Source organism: Pyxicephalus adspersus, chromosome 3 (genome assembly GCF_032062135.1).
Source record: "Pyxicephalus adspersus chromosome 3, UCB_Pads_2.0, whole genome shotgun sequence".
NCBI classification, from domain to species: Eukaryota; Metazoa; Chordata; class Amphibia; order Anura; family Pyxicephalidae; genus Pyxicephalus; species Pyxicephalus adspersus.
The window spans coordinates 137,799,869-137,826,732 of record NC_092860.1 but is presented as its reverse complement, the minus strand read 5'-3'; the positions used below and the strand labels follow the sequence as shown (position 1 = coordinate 137,826,732).

At 37.8% G+C, this 26,864-nt stretch overlaps 1 protein-coding gene across 1 annotated transcript in view; it reads left to right on the top strand.

Moving 5' to 3' along the window:
- The window catches only part of ABLIM2 (actin binding LIM protein family member 2), a 105,122-nt gene that overhangs the window by 54,155 nt on the left and 24,103 nt on the right, over nt 1-26,864 (top strand). Inside the window, exons 3-13 of the mRNA XM_072406886.1 lie at nt 3,193-3,319; nt 5,268-5,361; nt 7,179-7,266; nt 8,457-8,515; nt 8,690-8,767; nt 9,765-9,911; nt 12,718-12,750; nt 14,828-14,948; nt 16,890-16,988; nt 22,368-22,469; nt 25,927-25,980. Of these exons, the coding sequence (XP_072262987.1) occupies nt 3,193-3,319; nt 5,268-5,361; nt 7,179-7,266; nt 8,457-8,515; nt 8,690-8,767; nt 9,765-9,911; nt 12,718-12,750; nt 14,828-14,948; nt 16,890-16,988; nt 22,368-22,469; nt 25,927-25,980 (1,002 nt within the window). The remainder of the gene's footprint in view (nt 1-3,192; nt 3,320-5,267; nt 5,362-7,178; nt 7,267-8,456; nt 8,516-8,689; nt 8,768-9,764; nt 9,912-12,717; nt 12,751-14,827; nt 14,949-16,889; nt 16,989-22,367; nt 22,470-25,926; nt 25,981-26,864) is intronic.

The window sequence follows — 26,864 nt, the reverse complement described above, 5'->3', positions numbered from 1 at the left end:
GGTTTGCTGGATTACCCAGCTTCACTGATGAAAGTGTATCTTCGCCAGCCTTGGAGAGCTTTAATAAATCAGTCCCAAAATACCCAACCAAGGAATTATGGGTTCAAGGTTAATGTCTATTTAAAATACCCCGTTGACTGTATACCAAACCTCCCACCAATAACAGGTCAAATTAGGGCATCTACAAAGAAGTTGATCAAACTAGCTCGTTCAAATTTAGGTCTTAATTTGTTAATATTATTAATATTATCATGGGAGACCCTGGGTGATCCAAAAAATCTGCAATGAATGTGGTCCAGGATTGAAAACATTTGGCATTTATTAGCTATTATTTTTTAATGTTTTAAATGTGTATCTCCCATGATAGTCTATCTTCTTGAAGAACTCTAATAAATCAGGCTCACTGCCTCTACTGCCTTTAGGTAACTCTCTACTGTGTAATGGTAAACCCAGCCCTGACAATGGTGTGAATTAGGTATACTAAACCAGAGAACCAGAGTTTATTGGAACCCCGGAGGTTGCTGGAGGTTTCCTAAACTTTGGCTGATCGACCTCCCATGTGTTTGTGACCCCATATTTTTGTGGCCAATGACACTTAGCAGAATCAGTACCATTACATGAAAGTTATTTTTATTTCTCTGTAAGGGGAGGCATCGCTTCCTCTAACCATCATTGTAAGGTGTATTTGTGACTTGATCTCCTGTGGTTTCAGCAGGGGTTCCCCAAGACTTGAAAATGCTTGCTAGAGTTTCTGATGTATATATTTTATGGTGACGGTCTCCCCGCTGATCAGTACAGATTTTATACAGTAACATTTTATTTATGTGCAGTAAAAGCAATGTTTGCTGTATACACAGCAGCAGATGTAGAATGACACCATAGCACAGTTGGTGGTTCACAAATAAGTCATTAAATTTTACATGGAAGATGGAGCAGAAGCCACAGCAATAAGGATTGCATGTTAGCAGAAATTGGAATGTTTGAAGACAGAGACATGGGGGGGATTCACTTTCATTCAGTGTGGCAATTCCACAGCTGTTATTATAAAATAGATCTGGGCCCACTCGTTTGTAGCTGTTTTTAATTATCAATATCTGTTTAGATCAGACATTTGATTAATTTATATACTCAAATTTTGTTAATTTTATTTTTCTATTGGCATTAGACACATATATATAAGACAAATAATAATAACAAGGATTTGCTTCTTGGCTCACTTAAGCAAGTTGAACAAGTTAGAGTTTATGTCAGACATTTGTATGCAGAGGGGTCAATTTACTAAAGGAATACATAGCAATATCTAAGAGATATTTTACTTTGCTTTGTAAATGAAATAAAGCTTTGCTGACTATAACCATCTAATCATGTGCAATAAAAAAATTAAAAATTCTTTCATGTGATTGGGTATTCTTTTCAAAGTGAACTTTCAGCACATTTACTAAGCTAAGTGTCTTAATTTCCTTTAGTAAATCACTTTTTTTATTAATTTGGATGCATTTACTGATGCAATTGATGTAATTTATGAAACAACAATAAAATAGAACTAAAAATCTGGTGCAAAAGCTGATGAGTTCTGACAATGGTCAGGAAACCTAAACCAAGAAACATATGAGGATTACCATTGTTATTTTCTGTTACTAGTTGTCTCTCTATTATGTCAACCCAATTCATGTTGTAATAGCATTCCCCATAATTTTATTACGCAATGTTTACTTCCTTCTTAAAACAATATGCCCTATATTATTTTTTACATATTATAAGTAATTATGAGCCGTATGACCTGCAATAGTTCAAACCCATATTACTGCGAAATAATACCGTTCCTAGGATATACAGCAAAAATTATTAATGAAACTGCACAAATTCGAACAAGGGGGCATTAATGAGGTGGTATACCCTCTGTGGGGATCATCTGATGAATGTGAATCATCAGCTGTGTGCTGCATGGAAGCCGTACTCATCAGCTGTTCTCTAGCACTGTTCAGCAGCTATGAGGTTCCTATAAGTTAATACAGCTACATAGCTTTGTTCTACTATGTCATAGATCTATGAAAACTCATTGGTTTTTAGTACGCAGTGTGTTTCATAGGCACACTGTAGCTTCAGAAATCTATTAATAAAATGATAGAATAAACCATTGAACTGTGGCTTTGCTGCACAGTTTTCATGCTAGTGTGACATCTCTAAAAACATATTTTTTGCTGTGCTTACTTAAAGTATATATAGAGTATATTTTCATTTTTATTTGAGCAAGGATTGGTTAAAATCCATTTCAGGTTATTTTGCAACTTTGATTTCTTTCACTTTCTGTCCTGTAGAAAGTGAGATCAAAATCTTTACATAGTAAGGGAAATTCTGTTGGACAGTTGCCCTTTTGTGCCCAATAAAATCTCCTTAAAACCTGTATATAAATACAGGAGCAAAAGTCATTAGACATAATACTTACCATTCCGAAACATCCTTATCAAAGGGGTCATGTTCCCAAATCTCTCAGGAAGATGCTGCAGTAACATTGAATTGTCTTTTGTGATATTTTAGCTATTCGATATTCTTTAACCTCTGGCCCGATAAATGGCCAAGATTCCCTCCCCCAGCATTTGCCTTCCACCTTCCATCCAATGATTATAACTAATTCCTCATTCTCATTTTGCTCTCATTGGCTTTGGTACAGAGACATCAGTGGTGTATTATGGAGAAGTGACCCCTAAGGTTCACATTAGGACCCCCCTGCACATTATTTCCATTTATTGATATGCCTTTTATTTATTTATCCTGTACATTAGAAACCAAATAAAAACACCAGCAGTTGTAAAACCCCCAATTCCTTATAGTTCTTGACCCATCTCTCTCCATGGGACAGATTTTTTAACGCCATCCATGACTAGAGAGAATACACTTTCATCAGTGAAGCTGGGTGATCCAAGAAACCTGAAATGGATCTGGTCCAGGATTGAAAACATTTGCTAACAAATAACAAATTACTTTTAGGAAATCTGTTTCATGTTTGCTGGATCACCCAGGTTTACTGATGAAAATGTATCCTCTCCAACCTTGGAGAGCTTTAATAAATTAGGCCCTATAACAGCACCCTCATTCTATAGAAAATCATTATCTCCTATGGGGTAAATATTTGTTCAGCATGTAAAACCTGGTTGATTTTTTTAACCAATAATATCTTTCTCCCATTTACAGACTGTGGTGGTTGTGGCTTGGAAATAAAAAATGGCCAATCTTTGGTTGCCCTAGAAAAACACTGGCACTTGGACTGTTTTAAATGCAAAACATGTGGGGTCCATTTAAAGGCAGAATACATTAGCAAGTAAGTGGATGAGAATATCTGACATCAGCTTGTGAATGCTAAAATGGTATATTAGTATTCAGTAAGATACAAAAACATGTCTAGCATAAAAGCAATATTTTTATATAAACTGTCATTTTATTATTGACAACTGAAAACTCCTATGTAGGATGTACAGCCATCTAATTGTTTGTTGCATGTTATATTGTTCATTGGATATTGTGGCTTTGGGTCTGTTGGGTGATCTTTCGAAGTATCACTTATTATTTTTCACATAAGCTTGACTTAGCCACAACATTTCAAAGTTCACAACAGTGCCAAAGTGCATGAACTCTGTGGTTTTAGGATGTACTAGTGCCCTATTTATCAACATTTTGGTCCAAGATTCCCCTAATTTTTCATATTTAGGTAAATTAGAATAATGAGTTAGTCTTTAATTATGCTTAATTAGTCCTAGAATTAGTTGTCAATATGATATATTTGTCTCTATGGAGTTCATGTGCTTCCTATCCCCAGGTGTTTCATGGGGGTTCAACATCTATCCAAACCACAATTAATCCCCACTCCTTCTGCTGTGCCCTATCCACTGTCATTTAGATGTCTAATGACAGAATTTTAGGCAAAGACTCCAGCATTTGACATTAGTAAGACTGCACAGTTCTTGGTGTCATAATGGTATGGTGCTTAATCTTGGCTAGCACAGAAGATTTTATCCAAGGCACTCCACAGAAGGCAAGATTTCTAAGTGAGAACTTTGATTCAGCAGTCACGCAGCAAGTCAGTATAGAATCACTGTCCTCGCGTACCCATAACTTCTTGTTCTAGTTTAGATTATTGATCTAGTTAGATTTAGTAAGTCCATCCTAAAGTATGAGTTAGCCTTCAAAATGATATATGTGTCCCTATGGAGCTCTTGTGTTTCCCAATCCCAGGCTGTTCATAGGGCTTCATATTTTATCCAAAGCATGATTACCCCAGTTCTTCCTCCTCATGCTGTGCCCTACCCACTGTCATTTAGCTGTTCAATGAGGGAATGTCAGCAAGAAACTCTAGCATTTGTCTATGGCATGATTGGAAAGGACTGTGCCAGAAGAGTATGGTGATTGGCACAAAAGTTAGGTCTATCCAAGGTGCTCCACAGGAGGCTGTATCCACATACCTGTGACTTCTTGTTCAAGTTTGTTAGATTGATATCTGTGTCCCTATGGAGCTCTTGTGATCCCATAATGTTCATTGGGCTTCAACTTTTATCCAAAGCAAGATTATTCCCAACTCCCCCCACTGCTTTGCCCTACCCACTGTCATTCAGCAGTCCAGTGAGTGTTAATAATAAACCCTAGCCTTTGACTATGATATGATTGGATAGAACTTATTGTCAGAAGTGTATAGTTGTTAATCTTGATTGGCACAAAATTCAAGTCTATCCAACGTGTTCCTCAAAAGGCGTGATTTCTAGGTGAGCACCATGATTCAGCAGTGCCTAGCAAGTCAGTATAGAATCCCTCTACCCACATACCTGTGATTCCTTGTTCAAATTGTTAGATTAATATCTGTGTTCCTATGAAGCTCTTGTAATTCCAAAGACCAGACTGTTATTGGGGCTTCAACCTCTATCCAAAGCAAGATTAACCCCAACTCCCCCTACTGCTATGCCCTGTCCACTGTCATTTAGCTATCCAATAATTGTCAGCAAGAAACCCTTGGCTTTGACTATGATATGTTTGCATAGAATGTATTGTCTGAAGGGTATGATGGCTAATCTTGATTGGCAAAGAAGTCAGGTCTATCCAAGGTCCTTCATTGGAGGCATGATAACTGAAAAACGTCATTATTCAGCAGTGACTTATCAAGTCAGTATACGGTCACTAAATCTTCTATATCTGGGACGTCTGGTTCTAGTTTTCAAGATTTAAAAATGAAACTAAAGTAATTATTTGTGCTATCTCCTAATGTAAGATATTTCTTTTAGAGATGGAATCCCTTACTGTGAAATGGACTACCATGCTAAATTTGGCATCAAGTGTGATCACTGCGAGAAGTTCATTACAGGCCGAGTTCTCGAGGTAAAATTATAACTGAGTCGTCTCTGATCTTCTTGTGATTCTCCTATGTAGCAATTACCTGAACTGTTGTGTTTTTGGACTAATATAACCCTTTGTAAAATAGGAGCATGGGTGGCTCTTATCTCCTAAAACTGACCAGTACACCACATGCAGTGAATTTTTAATTCTAAATTGTGACATTACAGAAAATCTACAAAAAAAGCTTTGGATGTTTTTAGGATTGGGTAGAGGAATTAAAAATGACACAATGCCTTTAGGATTGGGGTCATGATTTTTAGCAATTTGTTTTTCAGACTGTAGATATAAAAACTTGAGAGCCTTCATTGCTTTGTTGTAAAACAGAGTCCTCTGACCTTAAGGAAAGAACAGAAGTTGTATTATGTTCTGCAGAGAGGTTTTCAGTATTTGATTGAGCTCCATTTATATCCACTTGGCATGGTGAACACAGGTGTGATTCTTCTATTTATAGATGTTTTGTTGTAGGAGAAAGGAACTGGATGGCACTTCATTACCCGGCTCTAAATGTAAGATAGTCTAAAATAGGAAACATTTCTGCTACCTTTATCAAGGGAGGTTTTGCCTTTCATTATTCTAGTTCATTTTAGGGAGAGGCTGATTATAGTATCTGCACAGACGGACATATTCATACCTTAGGCATGTTATATTTTACATCAGTTAGAATAAAGCATAGTATTTTTAGGTTCCATGCCAACAACCCCCAAAAAATACACCCGAATAATATATAATTAAATTGATCTCCGGAATAATACAAAAGGAAAAAAATGAATTGGTTCCTATTAAAGTGAATTTACAGAAAAACAAGCCTCTTTGTTTACCGTCATTGAAGCTCACACAGTAGCCAGCTGGCTAATTTAAAACCTTTTTAAGTAGACAAGTTAGTTATATATTAATAGTCAAGTTATATTGCTAAATTTGATCTTTTAACGCAACTATCAACTACCTATGGTTACAAAATGGTTTATTACAACTCTGTAGGTATAAATGGAATGCTGAACAGTGAATATTCAAATATTTGCTTTTACTTATATTATGCTCCCCTCATCTACTACTAGAGGCCCTAACATTTGGAGGAAACATGTCTAAAGATTGTGTGACAGTACTTTGTGATAGGTCACTACGACACAGAATGGGGAAGGGGAATCATGAAGGTGGAGGTAGTGGTCATGTAGGTTCCATACCTGGAAGTACTGAATTTTTGGAGGGATCTGATTTGGTGGAAAGGAGCAAAGTATAGAAGAGAGGAGCCTTGTACTGTGGAGCATGCTTGTTGCTTTACCTAATAATCATTTTGTAGAATGTACTTTAAACGCTCATATTTCTTTATTACAGTTTGTTTATATTCTTATTCGCTCCTCCACTGCTTTTTATAACACATCAAAAACACATTGTACCTGCAAGGTCAATGACATCTGGAAAAAAAAGCACAAGTATAGTGTGCACGGACCTCATTATATAGATATTAACCACATACTGTGAATTGCTTTTGCACAAAAACTGAGCAACTTTAAGCATCTGAGTCTCTAAAAATTGACAAGAAGATAAATTGCATGAAGCAAACATTCCATAACTAGGCAGACAAGGCCTCCTGTGAGTGCTCCATGACTACCTAGGCAGATGCCAAGTTACCGTATATATATTCCATATTATTCCTTAGACATTTAGGCAAAAGGTAAAAAAATGAGCCCATAATAAATCTTTTGTGTTGCCAACATTCCTATAATGGGAACCTTTAGGTAAAGCATCTTGGGTAAAAGAATTGAAAATACAAGTTCACCGATCCTGTTTGTTCCCTACAGGCTGGTGAAAAACACTATCACCCAACCTGTGCACGATGTGTCCGATGCAACCAAATGTTCGCTGAAGGCGAGGAGATGTATCTTCAAGGTAACTTAGCCTTTAATTTTCAGTTTTTTTGAGAAAATAATTAATACATGATTGTAACTAAACCCAATGGTTCAATTAAATATTCAGGCAAATAACAAGTAGTGTAGGACCTTATGATCAGGTGAAATAACACAGATTCTAACTTGATAGCAACATATTGGCCAAGTCAAAATTATCATTGCATATCATTGCATATAATTTCTGAACCAGCCTTCACTCCTGTAGTAGGACTTTCTACAAGATTTTGGAGTATGTCTGTACAACTAGTCCCTATGTTGCATTTGTAAAGTCAGGTATTGGGTTTGGACAAGAAGACCTGGTTCACAATCAGCATTTCAGTTAATGAATGAATGATGAATCCTGTAGGGATGAGGCCATGGCTTTATGTTAGCAAATGTTCCACCAAACCAAACTCATGACACCATGTTTTATGGAGCTTGCTTTGTGCACAGAGCACAGTCATGAAGGAGAATAATGGCCTTCCCCAAAGTCTTATCCTGAGGTTGTTTAAAATGTCTTTGTGTTATGTGGCATTAACAGTATACTTCACTAGAATAACCTGAACTCAATTAATTTAATGGTTCATACATTTAGATAAATAAATGTACGTTTATATATGATCTTCTGACATTTATTAAAAGCTCTCTGCACTAAGCTTTTGCATATGAATTATTTTCATAATGATCATATCTTTTAACAATGTTTCCATTCTCTGTGCATTAAAGTTTTATGGTAAATATTATTTATTAAGCTGAAGACTTTCAAGGACTGTGAAGAATATCAGAGCAACATTTTTCTTTTGTTTTTTAAAATGTAATTGAATGTTATGCATAATAGGAAACAATTGGATATCTTAATTTGAATTAAAGGTATAGCTCCATGTGTATATAATACTAGTGTTACCTTCAGTTTTAAACAATGCAGTTCAGTCTCCGTGAAATTAGAATAAAGAAAATAAAATTGTTCTCAGTCTTTACCTGCTTCATATAATCTGTTTATGGTTGCCAAATCCTCTCTTCTACAAGCAAGGGTAAGCATGGTTTACTTGCATAGGTTGGTGGAATCTTCTGATTATCAGAAGATGCATCAAACAGATGATGATGGCAGACAGTGGTTTCAGAACATTATTTTTTATTTTATATGTATTTATTAATTAGAATTGGAAATGTGTATTTTTTTTTTTTTAACAGGGAACTCAATATGGCATCCAATCTGCAGACAAGCTGCCAAAACAGAAGAAAGAAACAAGGTATTGTTAAAAAGTTTTATTTTTTTTTTTAAATAGTACCACAGAGCCAGCCAAGAGTATTGCAAAACATTTACTTAAAGTTTCAAACTTACTACAGTGTTATCATTTTTTAGTGGTTCAGCTTGCTTTTATGAGTTTTAATGCCTTTTTATTGTATCAATATTTATTCTTTAGGAAACAAGAACTTCCTCAGAGAGCATCATATCAGTCCCCGCATCAAGTACCTCCGGATCTCCAAGTAGAGTTATTTATGTAAGTTTGTCATGTTTTGCACATTTTCATTTTAAAGTCAAATGCAAACTCTATTTATGTCTGTACTTGAAATACAGTGTGCAGTGTTATAGCTACCAGAAATTTAAATCGTCATTCACACACTCAACATCTTCCTGTGCACCTCCATATTCAAAGGTTGCTTAGACAATACCCTTTATAGCCCCCAACATAGAGAACAAACGCCACACTCTGCAGCTACTGCCAGGGGCAGTTTTAGGGTGGGTCAAACTCGGCAATTGTCCAAGACAATGCCTTCTCCAGGGCCCTAGTTGACTGGATGGTGATGAAGGCTGGGATATTGTGCATTTCGGGCCCCTATTTTATATTTACTCATTTTGTTTCAGCTACCAGCCACTGCTCTCAAGGGATCTGTGTTCTAGCTGACTGGCTTCTGCTCCCTAAATGCCATTATTTGTCAGTGCCCATAGCTTTACCTGTGTTTGATGCCATTTCCAGTTGTACTTGAATTTAATTATTTGATAAGGAAACAGGGGGTGACTATATAATAGCTTACGATAACTACACAGTTTAGGACCCCCTTAAGTTTTATTTGGTTGAATAAAAATTGCAAGCTCTCGAGGTACAGAAATTAATTTTTTAGAAGACTGTGCTAGAAATGAGTACCCTACTTAGGCTTTTAAAATAGTTTGCAATTAGTACAAGATCAAGAAAAGCCTCGAAGAACTTGTGCTTCAAATAATTTTTTTTCCCTTGGTGGTACATCGATTTTAATCTTCTGAATGATCCCCAATATCAATTTTTGATCCCTAATGTACAGTAGTTATCAGTGGAGCCAACTAACTAACCTCCACCTAGTCCATTATTGGCATTAGAGGCTTTGCATCTACAGTTTTCTATTCTCTGCTGTGTTTTCCCCTCAGGAATATCACTTTTAGTTTATTGATTAATGACACCTAGTAATCTGTTCTGTCCTCTGCTCTTACCTGTCTGTCTTGCTCTTTCCTGTCATCTTTAGGCAAAGCTTGGCGATGAGATCCTTGACTACAAAGATTTGGCGGCTCTACCCAAAGATAAAGCCATCTATAATATTGATCGTCCTGATATGATCTCCTATTCTCCGTACATCAGTTATGCAGGAGATGACAGGCATAGTTATGGAGAGGTACTGCAAACAAATAACTTTATTAAAACATTTATGAGATAAGTAAATAGAGTAGAAGGCTTTATTATTAAGGGGTGGGATCTCCACTCTGTAGGGGTGCACGGCTTCAAGTACAGGACTGAGCATAGCCCAGTAAAGCAGATATATTCTGGGCCTGCAGTCGCTGTGATATCAGAAGGGTAAGTGCATCAGGATTTGTTTGTTTTCCCGAAATCTAACAATTATGTTAGAAAACAATTGTGAATATTATTTTTCACAGACTATTTTTCATTTCATTGAGCAACTGACCATTTACTTTTAACATGCAAATAATCATAGCTAAAAATAAAATCCATATATAAAATGATAAGCCTTTTAGCATTATTTTTTATATATTGCACTTTATTAAATAGCTATTTTATGTTCTTCCTTCATGGTTTCCTATTTTAATGAAAGCACAGCATGTTCTACATCGCTGTTGGAAGACCAGATAGTTTATGATATTTATGTTACTGAACATAAAATGAATCTGCTGGGAGTTCAGGAGTTTCAGATGTGCTGGGCCCTGAATTGGGAACTGCACAGTTTGTGGTTCTAAAACAACAACATTTGGGATAATTTTTTATAAGGGTCAGTTGAATCAATTTTTTTCTTTTGGTGACCGCTGATTTACAACAATATTTTACATCTCCTTATAACTCTTCATCAAAGTTTGTGGATTTGCACCCCTGTTGTGCCCATTATATTGGTTCTCACTCCCTCCCTACTGAATTTATTTATTTATTTTATATTATGGAGACATCCACATAAGATCACAGAACAAGAAGAAGAAAAGGAGTGCATAAACACCCAGACCACTCAGATAGATACATATAGAGATAGGAAATATAAGACCTGATTTGTTAAAGTTGTCTAAGACTGAAGAAAATAGACTTTTATGGGAGAGCCTGAGTGATCCAGCAAACCTGAAATGGTTTTTTTATTATTTAAAAAAATAATTTGCTGTTATTTGTCAAATGTTTTAAACTTGGATCAGATCTATTCCAGGTGGATTACACAGGTTCCTCCATGATAGTCTATCATCTCCAGTCTTGGAGAACTTTGATAAATCAGGCCCATAGCATTGATATCTACGTGTTAAAAATTATTAAAAATGTCCACTGCAGTATTACTGGCCCTGGAAAGCAAACCTGTGTTGAAGATCATGCAAGGGCCACAATTGCTCACCTTTCCTATTAGATATGCCAGTTGCCTATTTTTTATGCTGATCCCATGTTTCCTAGTTTCCTAGTCAGTAACACTGATCAAGTTTATAGATCAGGAGCCCAGCATGTATATGATAGTCTGTCAATAAAGCTTACTTACAGAGCAGTGAGATGTGTACAGCCTCCGGAGATACAACTGAGATTGAAGCCCAAATTCCCATTTTACCAATATTTTTAAAGTTGCTACTGACTCCTTATCATACTTTGGGAATATAGAAATATAGCACCCAGACACCCCCTTTTGTCAATGCAAATGTCCTGCACCTAGATCCTGAAGGTGGAATAATGTATTGAATAATGCCCATGGCAGTTTGTGATGGCACGGATGAGGACAGGGGCATTCCTTATACAGCAGAGATTATAAATGTGTCCCAACGCTTTGTGTCTCTGCTTTTCTGTTAGTAGTCCTCTATCCTTCATGTCTCTCCAGTGTCATTTGTAGGTAAAATAGACGGAAGCATCAGGCTACAATGCTTTTATGTCTACAGCTCCTAGCAGTAATGGGGCTTCTTTTGTTGTGTTATTAGAAAGCTGAGAAAATGTTTTATTTTCCACTACTCCACTTATAATATACATGATTAGACATTTTACTAATAATATGCATCAAACCTCCTCACCTTATCATACATTTCATTTTATAGATTAATTACTTCTTGGACATTCTCCCACTGAGCCTACGTTATATGACTGCTTTCACTGCAGATGAAACATGAAAGATTTATAAATGTACTGCACATCTTAATACACTCGTATCACTTGTTGTATCAGTATACAAGAGTGTTCATTAACGTGAACTGTATCTCAGAATTATGGGGCCTCATAGAACACTTACAAGTGTTACTTTTCCATAAACAGGCTAGTCTCAGGATTACTTTAATGAGGCACTGCCACCTTGACCATGCAGGACCCCTCTGAACCCATATGCCCACCTTTACCTGTGTTTGTATACCCCTCGGCAGCTGGCATTATGAAAGGATGTGTTGGCCTTCCAGTTGTGTGATGTCACTGACCCTCCCAGGTAAGTGCCACAGTTGAATGGCTAGCAGACCTGAGCACCGTTACAGGGAAGCAGGTCACATGCTCCCTCATATCCAATAGATAATCTCACCAGCTGGGGAGGAGCGGGGAGCTGAAAGAGAGTACAGGTAAGTTGAGCATATGGGGGTCTAGGGATACCCTTTCAAACAGACACTTTTGCTTTGCTCTGCGTGGGCAATGTGACTGACATTTGCAGTAGAAGCTCACATTGAATCACAGAAAACCACACAAATATAAACAGGGCCCCAGGTTGGATGTAACCTCAGATGACCGTTTTTAGTCTGGTCAGCTTTCCAAGTATACCCAATCATATTTGTAAACTTCCAGTAATTCCTGTCTACTAATTGTGATATAACGATACAGCGCAGATAGGACACGGTTATTAGCAGTATTGATTTCACACTTTTGCACATGAATATTTTATACCTGTAAATATTATACATGGATTCTCAGAACTGTTGTCGTTATACCCATCATGCATGGAGCCGTCTCACTAATTTCCTATTTTGTGTTGCTGTTTGCAGTCACCTCAGTTGCTCTCTCCAACACCTACAGAGGTAATTGACACATTTTTTGTGTTTTGTTTTTATTTGTTTGTCCTTTTTTTAATTTTTGCCTTTTGCTTCTGTCATGCTGACATTCCCATCTAGACAAAATCTCATATTTGTTTTATTTTGGTGAAAAATAATTCAAAGAATTTTGTGCAAAGAAGCTGCAAAGATCCCAAAGTTTATCTGTCTAAGTTTTACATTTCTGCAGTGTAGTGTGCAAAGTTCTGTATTTTTTAGCCAATCAGATTTCAGGTTACTTTATTCAGATGAGCGATCACTGTTTCTGATTGTGTGTGTTACTGAATTATGTGTCTGTCATTTCTCTTACCCTGTTTGTTGAAAATCTTTGAATGTTAATTCTTGATTTCCATTCTTTAACCTGTGATGTCATGCACAAGTTTTCCTGCAAATCCTATTTTGTTTTCCTTGTTTTTATTGTTTTGCTTTCAAGCTTGACAAGTCAGTATCAGAGTAGTCATTGGATTGCAGAGGGATGCAGGCAAACAGCTAAATACACAGATTGCATATATATCGTAGCTGTTTAAGCCACAAAAGAGTTGAAATTTATATCTAAGTCGTGAGATTTATCCAGCACATCCATATCTGGGAGGGCAGAAGACCTGTTTTTTTTTTCTCTGTTGCAGACATGAACACTTACATGTCATATCCTATCCGAGCTTGTGGCATAAAATGAGGAAAATATCAATCTCTTATCTCCTACTATCAATATATCACATACTGTAAAAGCATATGAGCACATCAGCACGCTTCCTTGTGCTGCTTCAGCCTGTCTCAACCCAAGCTTGTTGTATAGGGACAGTGCTGCGTAATATGTTGGCGCTATATAAATCCTATTTATTATTATTATTATTATTAATATTAATAATAATAATAACATTAATAAATAGGGACATTAGGTGATTGATACCAGTGATACCTGGTCAATGGCAGGTACCTACAATTCTTTCATTGTACAATTCTTTCACATTTGTGCATCTTTTATATCTGTTTGGAGTTCAGTTTTTAAGCAGCACCATTTAAAAAGTAAAGTTGATGACTAATTAGGGAGACAATAATATCATTAAAAAAAAAAAAAAAAAAAAAAAAAATATATATATATATAGATATAAAACAAATATTAAAGACAAATGATAATATCAATGGCATAACAATATCCAAATCTAAGCATCTATTCCCCAGTCTTACCATTGAGTGTATTGGGAAAATATGGAAAGGGAGATTATTGGAGGTGCTCATCACAAGAACCTTTCCTTTTGCCCTTAGTAGGAGTAATTTTATGTCAATGCCCACTTCCAACTTCAAAAATCCCTGAAATGCGTATTAGCCACACAGGGCTCCTATATTTTCTTTTTTTCATGTGTTCCTCACTGTTGGACACATAACCAGTACGGTGATTTGGTACCATGTATCTTCATGCCCTCTCTGGTGTGCCCAAGGACCGCAACCTGGTGGCAGCGCGGTGGCTCAGGGGTTAGCACTCCGGCCTTTGCAGTGCTAGGTCCCAGGTTCGATTCCCAGCCGGGACATTATATGCAGGTTCTCCCCGTGTCTGTGTGGGTTTCCTCCCACATCCCAGAATAAAACATGCAGTGAGGTTAATTGGCTTCTCCCTAAAAATTGACCTTAGACTACATAATGACATATTACTATGATAGGGACATTAGATTGTGAACTCCTTTGAGGGACAGTTAGTGACACGACTATGGGCTTTGTACTGCACTGCTTAATATGATGGTGCTATATATATACTGTGTAATAATAATAACCAGTAGGTATTCATGCTATAGTGTTTGTGAAACTAATATGGTGCTAACATTTCAGTTTAGATATTAAGGGCATAAAGTGTTCCTCTTTAAGGTTTCCCTTGAGAGCATTAAAAGTGATTCCAGTCTTCAGGGTCAGTGAAGCGCTATCTCCTTTTTGTATTTTAATGAACCCAGCCATTGTAGCACTTTAAATATAGTAGCCAATGCAGGTGTGGTGATAATATGACTCTTTAGAATAATACTGTTTGATGGATTTAAGGGCACACTTGTAACACACTTGTTTTTCAATTTTAAAGGGAGATTTTGATGATCGGTCACTGAAACAGTACCGAGCATCCAGCCCAAGCTCTACAGGCTCCATAGGCTATGGTCGTTATACTCCAACATCTCATTCACCTCAACATTACAGCAGACCAGGTAAAGGAAGAATAAATATCTTTATATTGTTACATTTTCATCTATGATATTATGTACGCAAAAGAGAGAATTGTTACTGTGCTCATTGCTTTTATTTAAAAGCTTATTTCTAGGAAAATCATTTGTAAATTGAACATAAAAAGGAAAATTGGATAAGAAGAAGTTGCATTCTGGGAAAGCTGCATGTCAAAATGATTAGTAGATCCAAAAGTAACGGCAGCTAAATTGATATGCACATCTTGGCTGTTTCTAGAAGTTATGTATGGCCCTACTATTTCTTAGTATCCCTACTCTGTTAATGAAGCCACCACAGTATCATAGAAAACTTGTCACTTATTATAAAAATCTCAATGAGGGTCCTCTGTAAGTCTTAGATAGTACCTAAAGCTCTTGACGAGTCAGAGAGTGTCCTTGCTTCTCTATAGGCAGCCTATTGTTTTTACAGGGTACTACCTAACGAGTTATTTTTTGATAGTGATCCCTTTAAAGTTTCTTTGATGTGAACCTTTTATGAAAATGGTAGGCTCTCTTACCTAAAAGCATTTGATTGTCATGCTAGGGGGGACAGGGTCACTAGGGGGGCACTATGGCTTGCACAGCAGTGGTGTGAGACCTGAGAATGGCCAAGGCGCAGAGTCGAAGGGGCAACCAGGTCTTCTCCAGGGCCTCTAATGGTGAGAATGTTGCGCTGCTGGCTACCGCCAGGTTGCGGTCCTTGGGCACACCAGAGAGGGCAGGAAGATACAGGGTACCAAATCACTAAGCAGAAGAATTGTCAAAGAAGGCCGGGGTCAAGGCAGGCAGCAAGCCAGAGAGGTCAGGTCACGAGCCAGGGGTCAAATACCACGGATCCAGGAAATAGACACCAGTGACACAGGGAACACAGGATACACCGCAAGCAACAGGAGGCACAGGTGACAAAGGAATATCCACAGACAGGAACACTGGAACAGCACAGGGGACTTGGCTTGGAAACAACAGACTGGGCAACAAGCAGTTAACACGGGAACTGGACAGAGGAAACACTGAATTAAGCAACAGGTTTACAGGAAATGCCCAACAGAACTAGGGGCCCAGCACTAGTGGAGACATGTTGCACAAAACCTGAGTGTTGTGTCTGAGCTAGTTAAATAGCCAGGGATGATTAAGAGGCTATTTTCTGATTGGCCGACGGGATGGACGAAACTGATAAAACTTGGGAGTGTAGGCATGCCCAAAGTTAGAACATGGGCAGGAAAGAGATGCCTGCACTTTAGTGAGGAAAAGGTAAGCGTGACATCAATCCCTTAAAAATATGTAGTTTATTGAAAAAAAATAAAGCCTCTTTGTCTAGGTAATTCTAATGCCATAATCATGCAGCACTGTGGAGTAAGGTTAAGATTTATAATCCCCAGATTTCCCAGGATCTTGGCAAAAAGTTAGAATTTATTCAAATGTTGAATGTAGGTACAATACAATTTTCCAGTTAACATGATTTTCTGCAGACAAAAGAGGCCAAGGTAAGGAAATCGTCTGGTCATAACCCAAAAAATATGTGTATATTTCTGAAAATGTATTCAGAGATGTAAATACACATTAAAAAGGGAAGTAACTCAAGATACAAATGTTGACAGCACCCCACAGCAAATAGTCAGTTTGATGTCTTTAATTTTTCCCCACCTGATTGGCTGTCATTAAAATACCCTGCTGTATACATTTCTTGAGGTTCTTCTGAATGGTTGGATGTTAAGAAAACATAACTGTATTTTTTGTACTTTTTTTCATCTCATAAAGAAATTGTTGATGGAGAAGGTTTTGCATGATCTTATACAGTGAGTTAGCTGCAAAACATTTGCTTATTACTTTATTTACAATGCTTTGCAATTTATCTCAGTGCATGAGTTCCTCCATGGAGCTAAAACCGTTCTTTTAATTTCCTTTTTTTTGTTGTTGGCTGATCAGTTGGTACTGATCCTTTTGGTACCAGTAGCTGTACATCTCTGTCCCAACATACAAGCCCCACATCTACATTCAGGCATCATTACATCCCTTTCTTCAAAGGTAAGGACAGGAGTGCATCTGTGCTGTGATTCCTGTAACTGACATGGTATGGTGTTGGTTCAGAAAAATCTCCTGATTTTTTTTTTTTTTTGCTTGGTGGCAGCATGAACACATACTGCTCTTTTATTTTGTCCCTTTTTCTTTTATGTTTTTTGCTCTCATAACCTGAAGCACCATCTAAGTCCAAAAATGTGTTATCGGATTGTAAATAGTACAATAGAGGAACCTAATTGGGCAAAGCGACAGGTTCTCCTAATTACCCCCTATCACCCTCCTGCACCTCTGTCCTTGTCTCTTTAAGCCCTTGGAATTCCCCATTATTTCCAGGTTAGGGGGAGTATGTAATCCTTTCTCCTCTCTGCTGTGACACAGGGTTTATTACCTGTATCCAATCACCAGGACTGAACACTATGACATGGAGGAGAGGAGAAGTTTCTAACCATTGTAGGTTTAAAAACAGATTTTCATGGCACTTACACAGGGATTCTACTCAGGGCTCCAGCTTACAAATAGATCAGTGGGAAAAGGGAGAAAAGATAAGTACAGGGGGTCCTTGTGTTACATACAAAATAGGGACTGTAGGTTTGTTCTTAAGTTGAATTTGTATGTAAATCGGAACAGGTACATTATTTTAAAAAATGCAATTAGGACAGATGATTGGCTCAACATATTATTAGGCAGTGTGGTGTCAGTTACTGTATAAAATCCCCATTGAGTTAATCACAACTAAAACAAAGCAAAAAACCCCATTGAGTTAATCACAACTACAAACAAAGCAAAAAAAAAAAACCTTAATGGAGCCTAGACATTCAATAACTTCTGGAGCAAGCTGTGCTTTGATATGCAAAACAACAGCAGAGTTTGTTTTGGTCATTAAAGAGTTCCACAATGTTACAGAAGAGCTCAATCTCAGCTGTGTTTAGCAAAAGATTTCTTCTGCCAGTCATGCAAACCTCGCCCCTCAAGCCTCTGTCCTGCACACGAGCGAGCAGGGAAGTATCTAGGAGTCATCCCTATGTCGGATGTCCTTAACTCGGGGACTACCTGTATTTATGGATGGGTCAGTGGCCAAACCAATAGGTTTTTTTGAGAAAAAAAATTCCAGTATGTATAGGTATTTTTTTAACTAAGAAGCTGCTAAAATCACCAAATATATTCCATTTACATGATTTCTCTTATTTTCTTTTAAAAAGTAACTAATCTACAAACTGACCCTTGTAATTAGTAAGAAATTATTAAAATGGTCCCCTTGTCTGTAAGGATGCTAATGCAAGATTTGACTGACACTCCTCACCATACCACCACCTCCCATGGAGTTGATCTGATGTTACTGTGCCTAAGGATGTTAGAGGGGTCAGACAGTTGTTCCCTTTCCTATGCATACATATAGAGATGTTAGAGACACCCCAGATTTATTTTGCATAGGTTAAACCCTGGTCCTTCTTTGACCAATATTCCACTATGGTTGCTTCTGATCATGAAACAATGTCTTCATCTTGCATGACCATTACATTGAGATCCATCAGCACAATTTAATATGCACTGCACAAATTGTTTTCCTAAATTTCACTGTAATCTATAAACCTCAGAAATGTCACTGCACATAGTATTGATCATTGAAGTAAATGTAAACATGGTTGACATTATGTTTTCATTGTTTTTGTCCTTTTTTTAAACGTAACTGTTTCTTATTGTTCCAGTTATGTTCCAGTTATGTTCATACAGTTATATACATACATCTGCTTTAATTACATAAAATAAATTCCAATCTGTCCTCAAAATACATTTTGTGTGAGTTGTGCAGGGATTAGAAGCATTTAAGTAAAGAACAAATTTAAAAATGTATTAGAATTATATTCAGCAATAAAGCAAGTCCATACAGTATACATGTTGGGTTCAGAGAGATGCACATTTTATACTATCAATGTATTGATATAATCTCACAATGTAAGATAAGCAGTCAACATAAATTGAAGGTGTTTTCAGCTAATCTCTTATATAATAATACGCATTATATGTGGCTTTTTAACTTATCATGGCCCCACACAGGTGTCAGATGAGGGCACCCGATACTCGTTCCTCATATCCATTCAGAATAAGATATGCCACCACCGCAAAAAATCTAACTGAAGTTTGTGCACTAAGACTGCTCAGAAGTTGCTACAGAGTCCAATTCCGATGCGGTCCTTATACCATGAAATATACCATGCATCATATCCACATAGCACTCCCCAGACATTGGCCCTGATTTATTAAAGCTCTCCAAGGCTAAAGAGGAAACACTTTCCTCAGTGAATCTGGGTGATCCAGCAAACCTGAAATGGATCTGGTCTAGTATTCAAAACATTTGCTAGCAAAAAGCAAATGACTTTGAAGAAATCCAGGTTTGCTGGATCACTCAGCTTCACTGATGAAGTATATCTTCTCCAGCTTTGTAGAGCTTTATTAAATCAGGCCCATTGGGTCTACACAACTGTGGATTGTCCTTGCACTCACATTATCTTTAGCTCTTATTATCTGTTCTGGGGGAGAGATGGCAGCTGGATCAGCTCCTTCAATTTAAGGTATGATTACCAGTTGCTCAGCTCTATGAATCCAACCATCATAGTTACAAGTCTTTAATGGATGTTTAATAATTCTATACGCAGTCCTAGTCCTCCTCTACTTTCAGGCATTGCTATTTTGCTTGCTTTTTAATCACATCCATTGTACATTTTCTGCAAGGTTTTGCTAGCTCCAGATAATTGCTGGGTGGATCTTAATGAGTGGGGTCTTCAGTAGTTACTGTCACTTCACACCTCCCATGATTTCAGTACTACAGTTACAGAAATGTGTAGGTGGAATGGAGATGAGTCAGACAGTGGCTGGGATTGTATTAAAGTTTAGATTCTGAATCATACAGCCACCTACATATAACTTTAGAAATCTACTTTTCTTGTGTGTTTCTGCACAAAAACTTTTTATGGACAGAGTAGAGAAGATATAGTATAGTGTTTTGCTTTTATTTTTCTGTCTCCGTTGGGTGGATTTCTGCTTCCTTTATTTTGGGGCAGGATATGATGGCATATCTTTGGTCAGGTTGCCCGCATTCTCCACCCATTGTGATTGCTCCACCTATTCCTTTTCTTTCTGTTATGGGGGACAGAACGTTAGGTAAATTCTCTCCAACAGGTGTTATTGGGTAATAAAAATCTTGCAAAAGCATTACCAGTTCACAAGCCTATCCAAATAGAGGAGAAAAAACTCTGACAAGCCTTGTACTGAGCTAGACCTATATCTCTGCAATAAGAAAAGCCTTTGCTCCATTCTGATTAGCTCTGGCTTAGAAAGGAGCATGCCAGACCTCTGCGGTGTGACTGTTTCTGCACAGCAAGCAAGCGTCCCATTCTGCAGTAATAAGCTTTCTCCTGAGATACACTTTCACATTAGAAAGACCTGTGAGCCATTTCGGAATCCGCTGAATGCATAGGGCCTGATTTATTAAAGCTCCTGAGAAGTTAGGCTTTTAGGGGAGAACCTTGGTAATCCAGTAAACCTGTTGCTATTTGGCAAACATTTTCAATACTGGACCAAATCCATTCCAGGTTTGCTGTATCTCCCAGGTTCTCCCATGCCAGTCTATCTTTGTCAGTCAGCTTTAATAAATCAATCCCATAGTGTGAGCAGGCATAATCTGTAACTTGTTTTACTTGCTGTAGTAATGTTAACAAAATGTTTAAACCACAATATGTATAAAAAGCCCAGAGACTCACCTGTCATCAGATACCAGTACCTACAAAGAGTTAAATCATGAACAGCATTACTTAAATGCATTATGATTTCATATTAAATAAGACTAAGGAAGATGAAATGATTTAATATCACAGAGAAGATGTAAGCCACAGGAGGTCCAGTGAACTGCAGACAGAATCCCAATTAAGATTACGCATTAATATATAATCAATGTGGCATTTACTAGAGAGTGGGGCACAGATACATCTCATCTTGATCATGTTTTTAAGGTCTGCTAGTTCTGATTTATTTTAAATAAACATAATTCTCATTATTCATTCATATATTTTAATTCACATATGAGAACACATAGCTTTAGGATACTTGTTTGCTGGTATTCTACAACTTGTTGCCCAGTCTGGATTACTAGCAACTAATAAACACGTTTTTATTTTATGTAGATGCAAAATAAACCCACATGATTAATAAATATTCATAACATTAAAATTTAATCTGTACAAAATAAGTGTTAGGAATTACAGGTAGTCCCCTGGTTACATACGTGATAGGGACTGTAGATTTGTTCTTAAGTTGAATTTGTATGTAAGTCGGACATACACATGTCATACACAGCACAGGGTGTTGTGATCTTTTTATTTAGCTTCCTAATACACCCAGGCACCGCAGATCAATGCACTTGGATTGTAGCCCAGCATAATGGACACATGTGAAGCCACCCCTGCTGAACTAATCTTCTATACACCCTATTTACTGTGTAATTTCAGACTTGGAATCCCATTTGGTACAAGCTTCACCTGCTCACTGAGCCCTTATAGACTTGTAGAGGGGTGTCCTGGGATTTAGCTTTAGTATCCAGAACAGTTCCATACAAGTCTATTAGGCCTTCATGCACAGCCAGAACCAAAGAGTACTCCTACCAGTGACATGATTAGTAAATGTTATCTAGTAGACGTAGCATGCAATTACTTTAAGTGGTAACGCAAGAGCTAGGGGTTGTTAGAGTAGGTCAGTTAGGGAGGTGGGTAAGGGATAGTTTAGAGGGGTTTAACTTAGGCCCCTTAACCGTAGGCTCCTAAAATCCAGCTGATAACCAAGCACTGATCTAGTTCTGCATGCAAGGAGTTTCTGTTAAGTAGACTCCAGCCGTCAAGGTGACAAATTCGATTTTGTTACTGTTGGGTGGTCCCTTTCCTCAGTTTTTGTTTGGTATACAAAACCCTCTTCAATAGGAAAACAGATTCCAATAATAGTTTTTCCCAATCTGCCATGGAGTCACACTTTTTCCTATTCACAATGCTATGTTTGGTGATATATTGAAGTAGATAATGATAGACTACAAGGCTAGATGAAGAATCAGAACAGGTCATTAGTATTAATAAAGAAAATAAAGACAAGTTACACATTCACTGTCTCTCATATATTTTTGTCTCAATGTTTGATCCAAATAATATCAATTGAATGAAATATATGAATGAAGGAGAATTAACATATAACTACGTACTAGCTGCATGCAACTGCACTATTCCAATTTCCACCTTTTCGTCTACCATGAAGTCAGGCTGGACTGTTGGGAAGAGGGTAAAACACATTATTTTGATCTAAAACTTTGGTTTCATTTGTGCTATTTGCTTTTTTTTTCCAATGGAGGCAGTGAAAGTGGCCGGAGTACCCCCAGCTTATCTATGTGCTCAGACACCAAATCTACATCTTCTTCCTATCAGCAGGCGCCCAGACATTTCCATGTTCCAGGTAGGCACATGTGTTTGCTAATTTGCCATCATTAACTGGGAAGCCTGTAGCTTCTTGTGGTTTGTTTGATGTTAGTTCTTGTCTGATTCTCCAATTACTGCTGTAAAACTGACAAGTAACTCATTATGCTGGTGAAGCCCTCTACTTGGAGTTCACCAGCAAGCTTTGAATAGAACTGGGCTAATTATTGTCTACCTAACAATGCAAACATGTCTTGCGGGGGAGAGTTTGACGAGGGCACTGTTTATTTATTGGCTGAGATGACTTTACTATTGGATATAAGGATATAAGTAGGAAGGCAATGTATGCAGATAACCTTGTCCCGGAGGGTAAGGACATCTGGGGCATGGTATTTTTACCTGAAACTTAATTATTACTGCGCACTTACTGCAACCACATAGGGTTTTACTGAAACAGAACACCTATAGCTTTAGGGTGTACTGGTGGCTCATTGTAAAGAACAGCCAACATGGGACCACTCCTACCTTCTGTTCTTCTCTCAAATACTTTGCTCCCTTCTACAATACAGGCACTGCTAGTATTGTGGGGATATGGAATGCCACCATTGTCCATATGGCTAGGCTGTATTTTCTTTTTGCAAGCATATACATATGCTTTAAAAGGTTTTTAATTACTTTTATTTTCGTTTTTACAATATAAAGGGCTGCATACAGGTAGTCCCCAGATTACATATGAGATAGGGACTGTAGGTTTGTTCTTAAGTTGAATTTGTATGTAAGTTGGAGCAGGTACATTATTTTAAAAAATGGAATTAGGACAGATGTTTGTCTCAACATATTATTAGGCATTGAGGGGTCAGTTACTGTGTAAAATCCTCACTGTGAGCTAATTACAAACAAAGCAAAAAAAACAAAAAAAAATTATGGAGCAAGACATTTATTAACTTCTGGAGCAAGCTGTGCTTTGATATGCAAAAAGAAACAACTGCAGAGTTTGTCCTGGTCATTAAAGAGTTACAGCAGGTTGCAAAAGAGCTCAGTTCTTAAGATCACCAACAACCTCATCTGTGTTTAGCTAAAGATTTCTTCTGCAAGTCATGCCAACCACCCCCTCCCCCCATCAAGCCTCCTTCCAGCACAGGAGCGAGCAGGGAAGCCCTGTTCGTATCCAGGAGTGGTCCGTATGTCTGATGTCCTTAACTCAGGGACTACCTGTAGTGCTTGCATTATTGGAGTACCCTTTGCTATTCGAGAACCCACAGTGCAGTCCATTAGGTTGGCCATACCATTATTTTTATTATTACACAGTATTTATAGAGCGCTGACATATTACGCAGCGATGTACAAAGTCCATAGTCATGTCACTAGCTGTCCCTCAAAGGGGTTCTCAATCTAATGTCCCTACCATAGTCATATGTCATTTAATACAGTCCAAGACCAATTTTAGGGGGAAGCTAATTCACCTATCTGTATGTTTTTGGAATGTGAAAGGAAAGCCTCACAAGCACGGGGAGAACCTGCAAACTCCATGCATAATCTTGTAAACCATCTATGAGGACAAATTTTATGGTCCGGAACAGGGGTGTCAAACTCTAGCCTGGGGGCCAAATCTGGCCCCTAACGTCCTATTTTTTGGCCCCCAATGGAATCCTAAATATGAACTGCAGCTGGCCCGCCACTGCATTGAAATAGCGCCGCTACTACAATTCCCAGCATCACTCGCGTCTATAGACCAGAGGGCTCTCTGCCTATGTGGCAAATATTGCTGGGAATTTTAGTAGTGGCACTATTTCAATGAAGAGGGAGTTCCAGCGGTGGGCCACGCATAAGGTTTAGCTCCGCATTGGCCACGTCTGGCATTTCCAGCACTCCCCCTCAGCTGTACTTTTCCTTGCTACTCCAAGGCATGGACTTGAATGGATGGATTTTCATAGAAGAATATTGGTATTATTGTTAGCCTGAGCAAAAAGGTTACCATTGAAATTTAACTCAGAAGGCTACAAATAGAGAAAGAAGCATAAGATTTTTTTCTTATATAAAATTAAAAAATAATTTTATGCCTCTTTCTTTATTATAAGCTTGTTCCTGACTGAATGTGAAGCAAAACATTTTTGTTTCCATATGAAAAGGGTTTATATCTAATGAGAAGGAAACATTTCCCCAATTTTTTAATAAATTTCAAGGTTGGCCCGCCACTTTGTCTAAGTTTTTATTTTTTGCCCTCTTTGTATTTGAGTTTGACATCCTTGGTCTGGACCATTGCCAAAGTTATTTCTAGAATTGGTGACCCTATTTTTAGCAGGACTATTGCCGGTATACAGCTGAAGATCATTTGGTTCCAAACTCCACCACAATGGCACATAAGGGCCGTCTTCATGGTTACCCTTGGCATCCTAAGATATAGAAGTCAGTTGTTTTTCAGTACTTCTCACTGCACTCTAAGTGAGATTTCAGAAGACCTATAGAGACAGCCAAGAGATTTTATTTTACTGGTGTTTGAGTTGGGTTAGGAAGAGAGAAAATCACATGGGTATCTACTAGGGGAGCATGTGGGCCTCACTTTATCTGGTTCAATCTTGATGGGCATGCTTTAGCCCGAAAGACACCTTGTGGTAAAATGGAGTTACTGCAAGAGAGCCACAGAGTGAAGGTAAGTATTGCAGCCTGAGCTTCTACTTTATTGTAAGCACCTGCTGGGGGACCATTTAATTTTAGGAATATTTTGCCTGGGGATGGGCATTACATTTTGCCCACCTCTATGTAGAGTGATTGTCTTTCTGTCTGCTGTTTAGTGTACAGGCTTCTAATTTATTGTCTTACCAGCAGTAGGAACAGAAGGATGTCTGTCTGTATGTTTTGTGAAATTACAGTTTCTATTTTTACAGCTATGTGTCCCTTGAGAAGCATTCTAATTCTTCAATTGCAGGCCTGAAACCCGGGGCACTTTCCTACAGGTTTAGATCAAGTGCTCCAAATGGCAAGGCCATGCAAGACCCCTGGGGAATATTTTTTTTTTAACTTTTTTGTAACATCTAACAAGCCTGTTCGGACCATAGTTTCTTCTTTTATTTGACATATTTTCTTCTGCCTTTTTTATTTACTTAACCTTTAATGCTTGCTTCATGTACTAACTTATTTTTATGAATTGTAAAAGTGCACTTGTTGCCTTCACGGTATAAAAGAGAGGGAAGGTAATGCAAGATGTTGCCAGTGGCATTTAGGTTACACCTGTCATTTTTCTGGCATGATCTGAAAGCTACCCTGTGACTGTATCAAAAAATCCTGAGCATGTATTAGATATTAGAACTGGGCTGCAATCTTATATCCTTCACCATGGCGCCCTCTGCTGTGCAGGGACAACAATTGCACTTCCATGTAAAATGTAAAGCTTATAAGGAATTATTGCTTTTTTTCTTCTTCTGTTCTGAAGTTCAAAAAGCTTTTCTTTGCAATCTATAGTTTCTCATTTGTGTATTCTCCCTTTTTCTTTTCTGTAGAGACTGGAAGTAAAGATAACATCTATAGGAAACCCCCTATCTACAAACAGCATGGTACAGTCCCTTTCTGCTTGCTGCTATACCTTTCTTTTGCATGAAGATCAAATATTAAATCCTTTTGCTGTCATTTTATTAACTTACATTACTGACTACCAGAATACTCTCTGATAAATCTTGGTGCACAATTTTAATATTTCAGTGGCTATATATATTAACTATATAAAATGACCGATTGCCTTTAAAATGACAGTTTGTTCTTTGGGGATATAATTTTTTTAGGGACAGCTGGGTCTGAGAAATCCCCTGGCTTGGGCAGCCTGTTGCAGAGGCTGAAGCTGCAGTAGGAGCCTTTCCTTCCAGCACCGTCCTGCACTTTGCAGTCCTGCAAATCACACTGGGAGATTGTGGCTCCAACCAGCTACGCTCCTCTCCCGTCAATGTTCCTGATTTATTAAAGCTCTACACTTTCATCAGTGAAGCTGGGTGATCCAGCAAACCTGGAATCTTGAAAACATTCGCTTTTACTTTGGGGTAATCCATTCCAGGTTTGATGTATCACCCAGCTTTACTGATGAAAGTGTATCATCTCCAGCTTTGGAGAACTTTATAAAATCAGGCCCTATGTGTCAGCTACCCTCTCTGTGTCACAGAGCTTGGATCATTACATAGGACTCCTGATCGATTTTTTGAACAAGGAAACACTTTTGTTCAAACGAGGTCTTTGGACAAAAGTCTTAAGAACAGTGCAATCTGGTGGACAAAGCAGTAAGTTTACCTACAGGGGTTCTGCTTTGCATTCATTTATGAATGAAAGTTATTACCCTTGCCTTAACTATTGGTATGTGTAAATAAAAAATCAACAACAATAACATTACTAACAACATTTATCCCTTTTATAACCTTTAGCTTTTTATTAACTTCCAAAGTTCTTTGTTTTT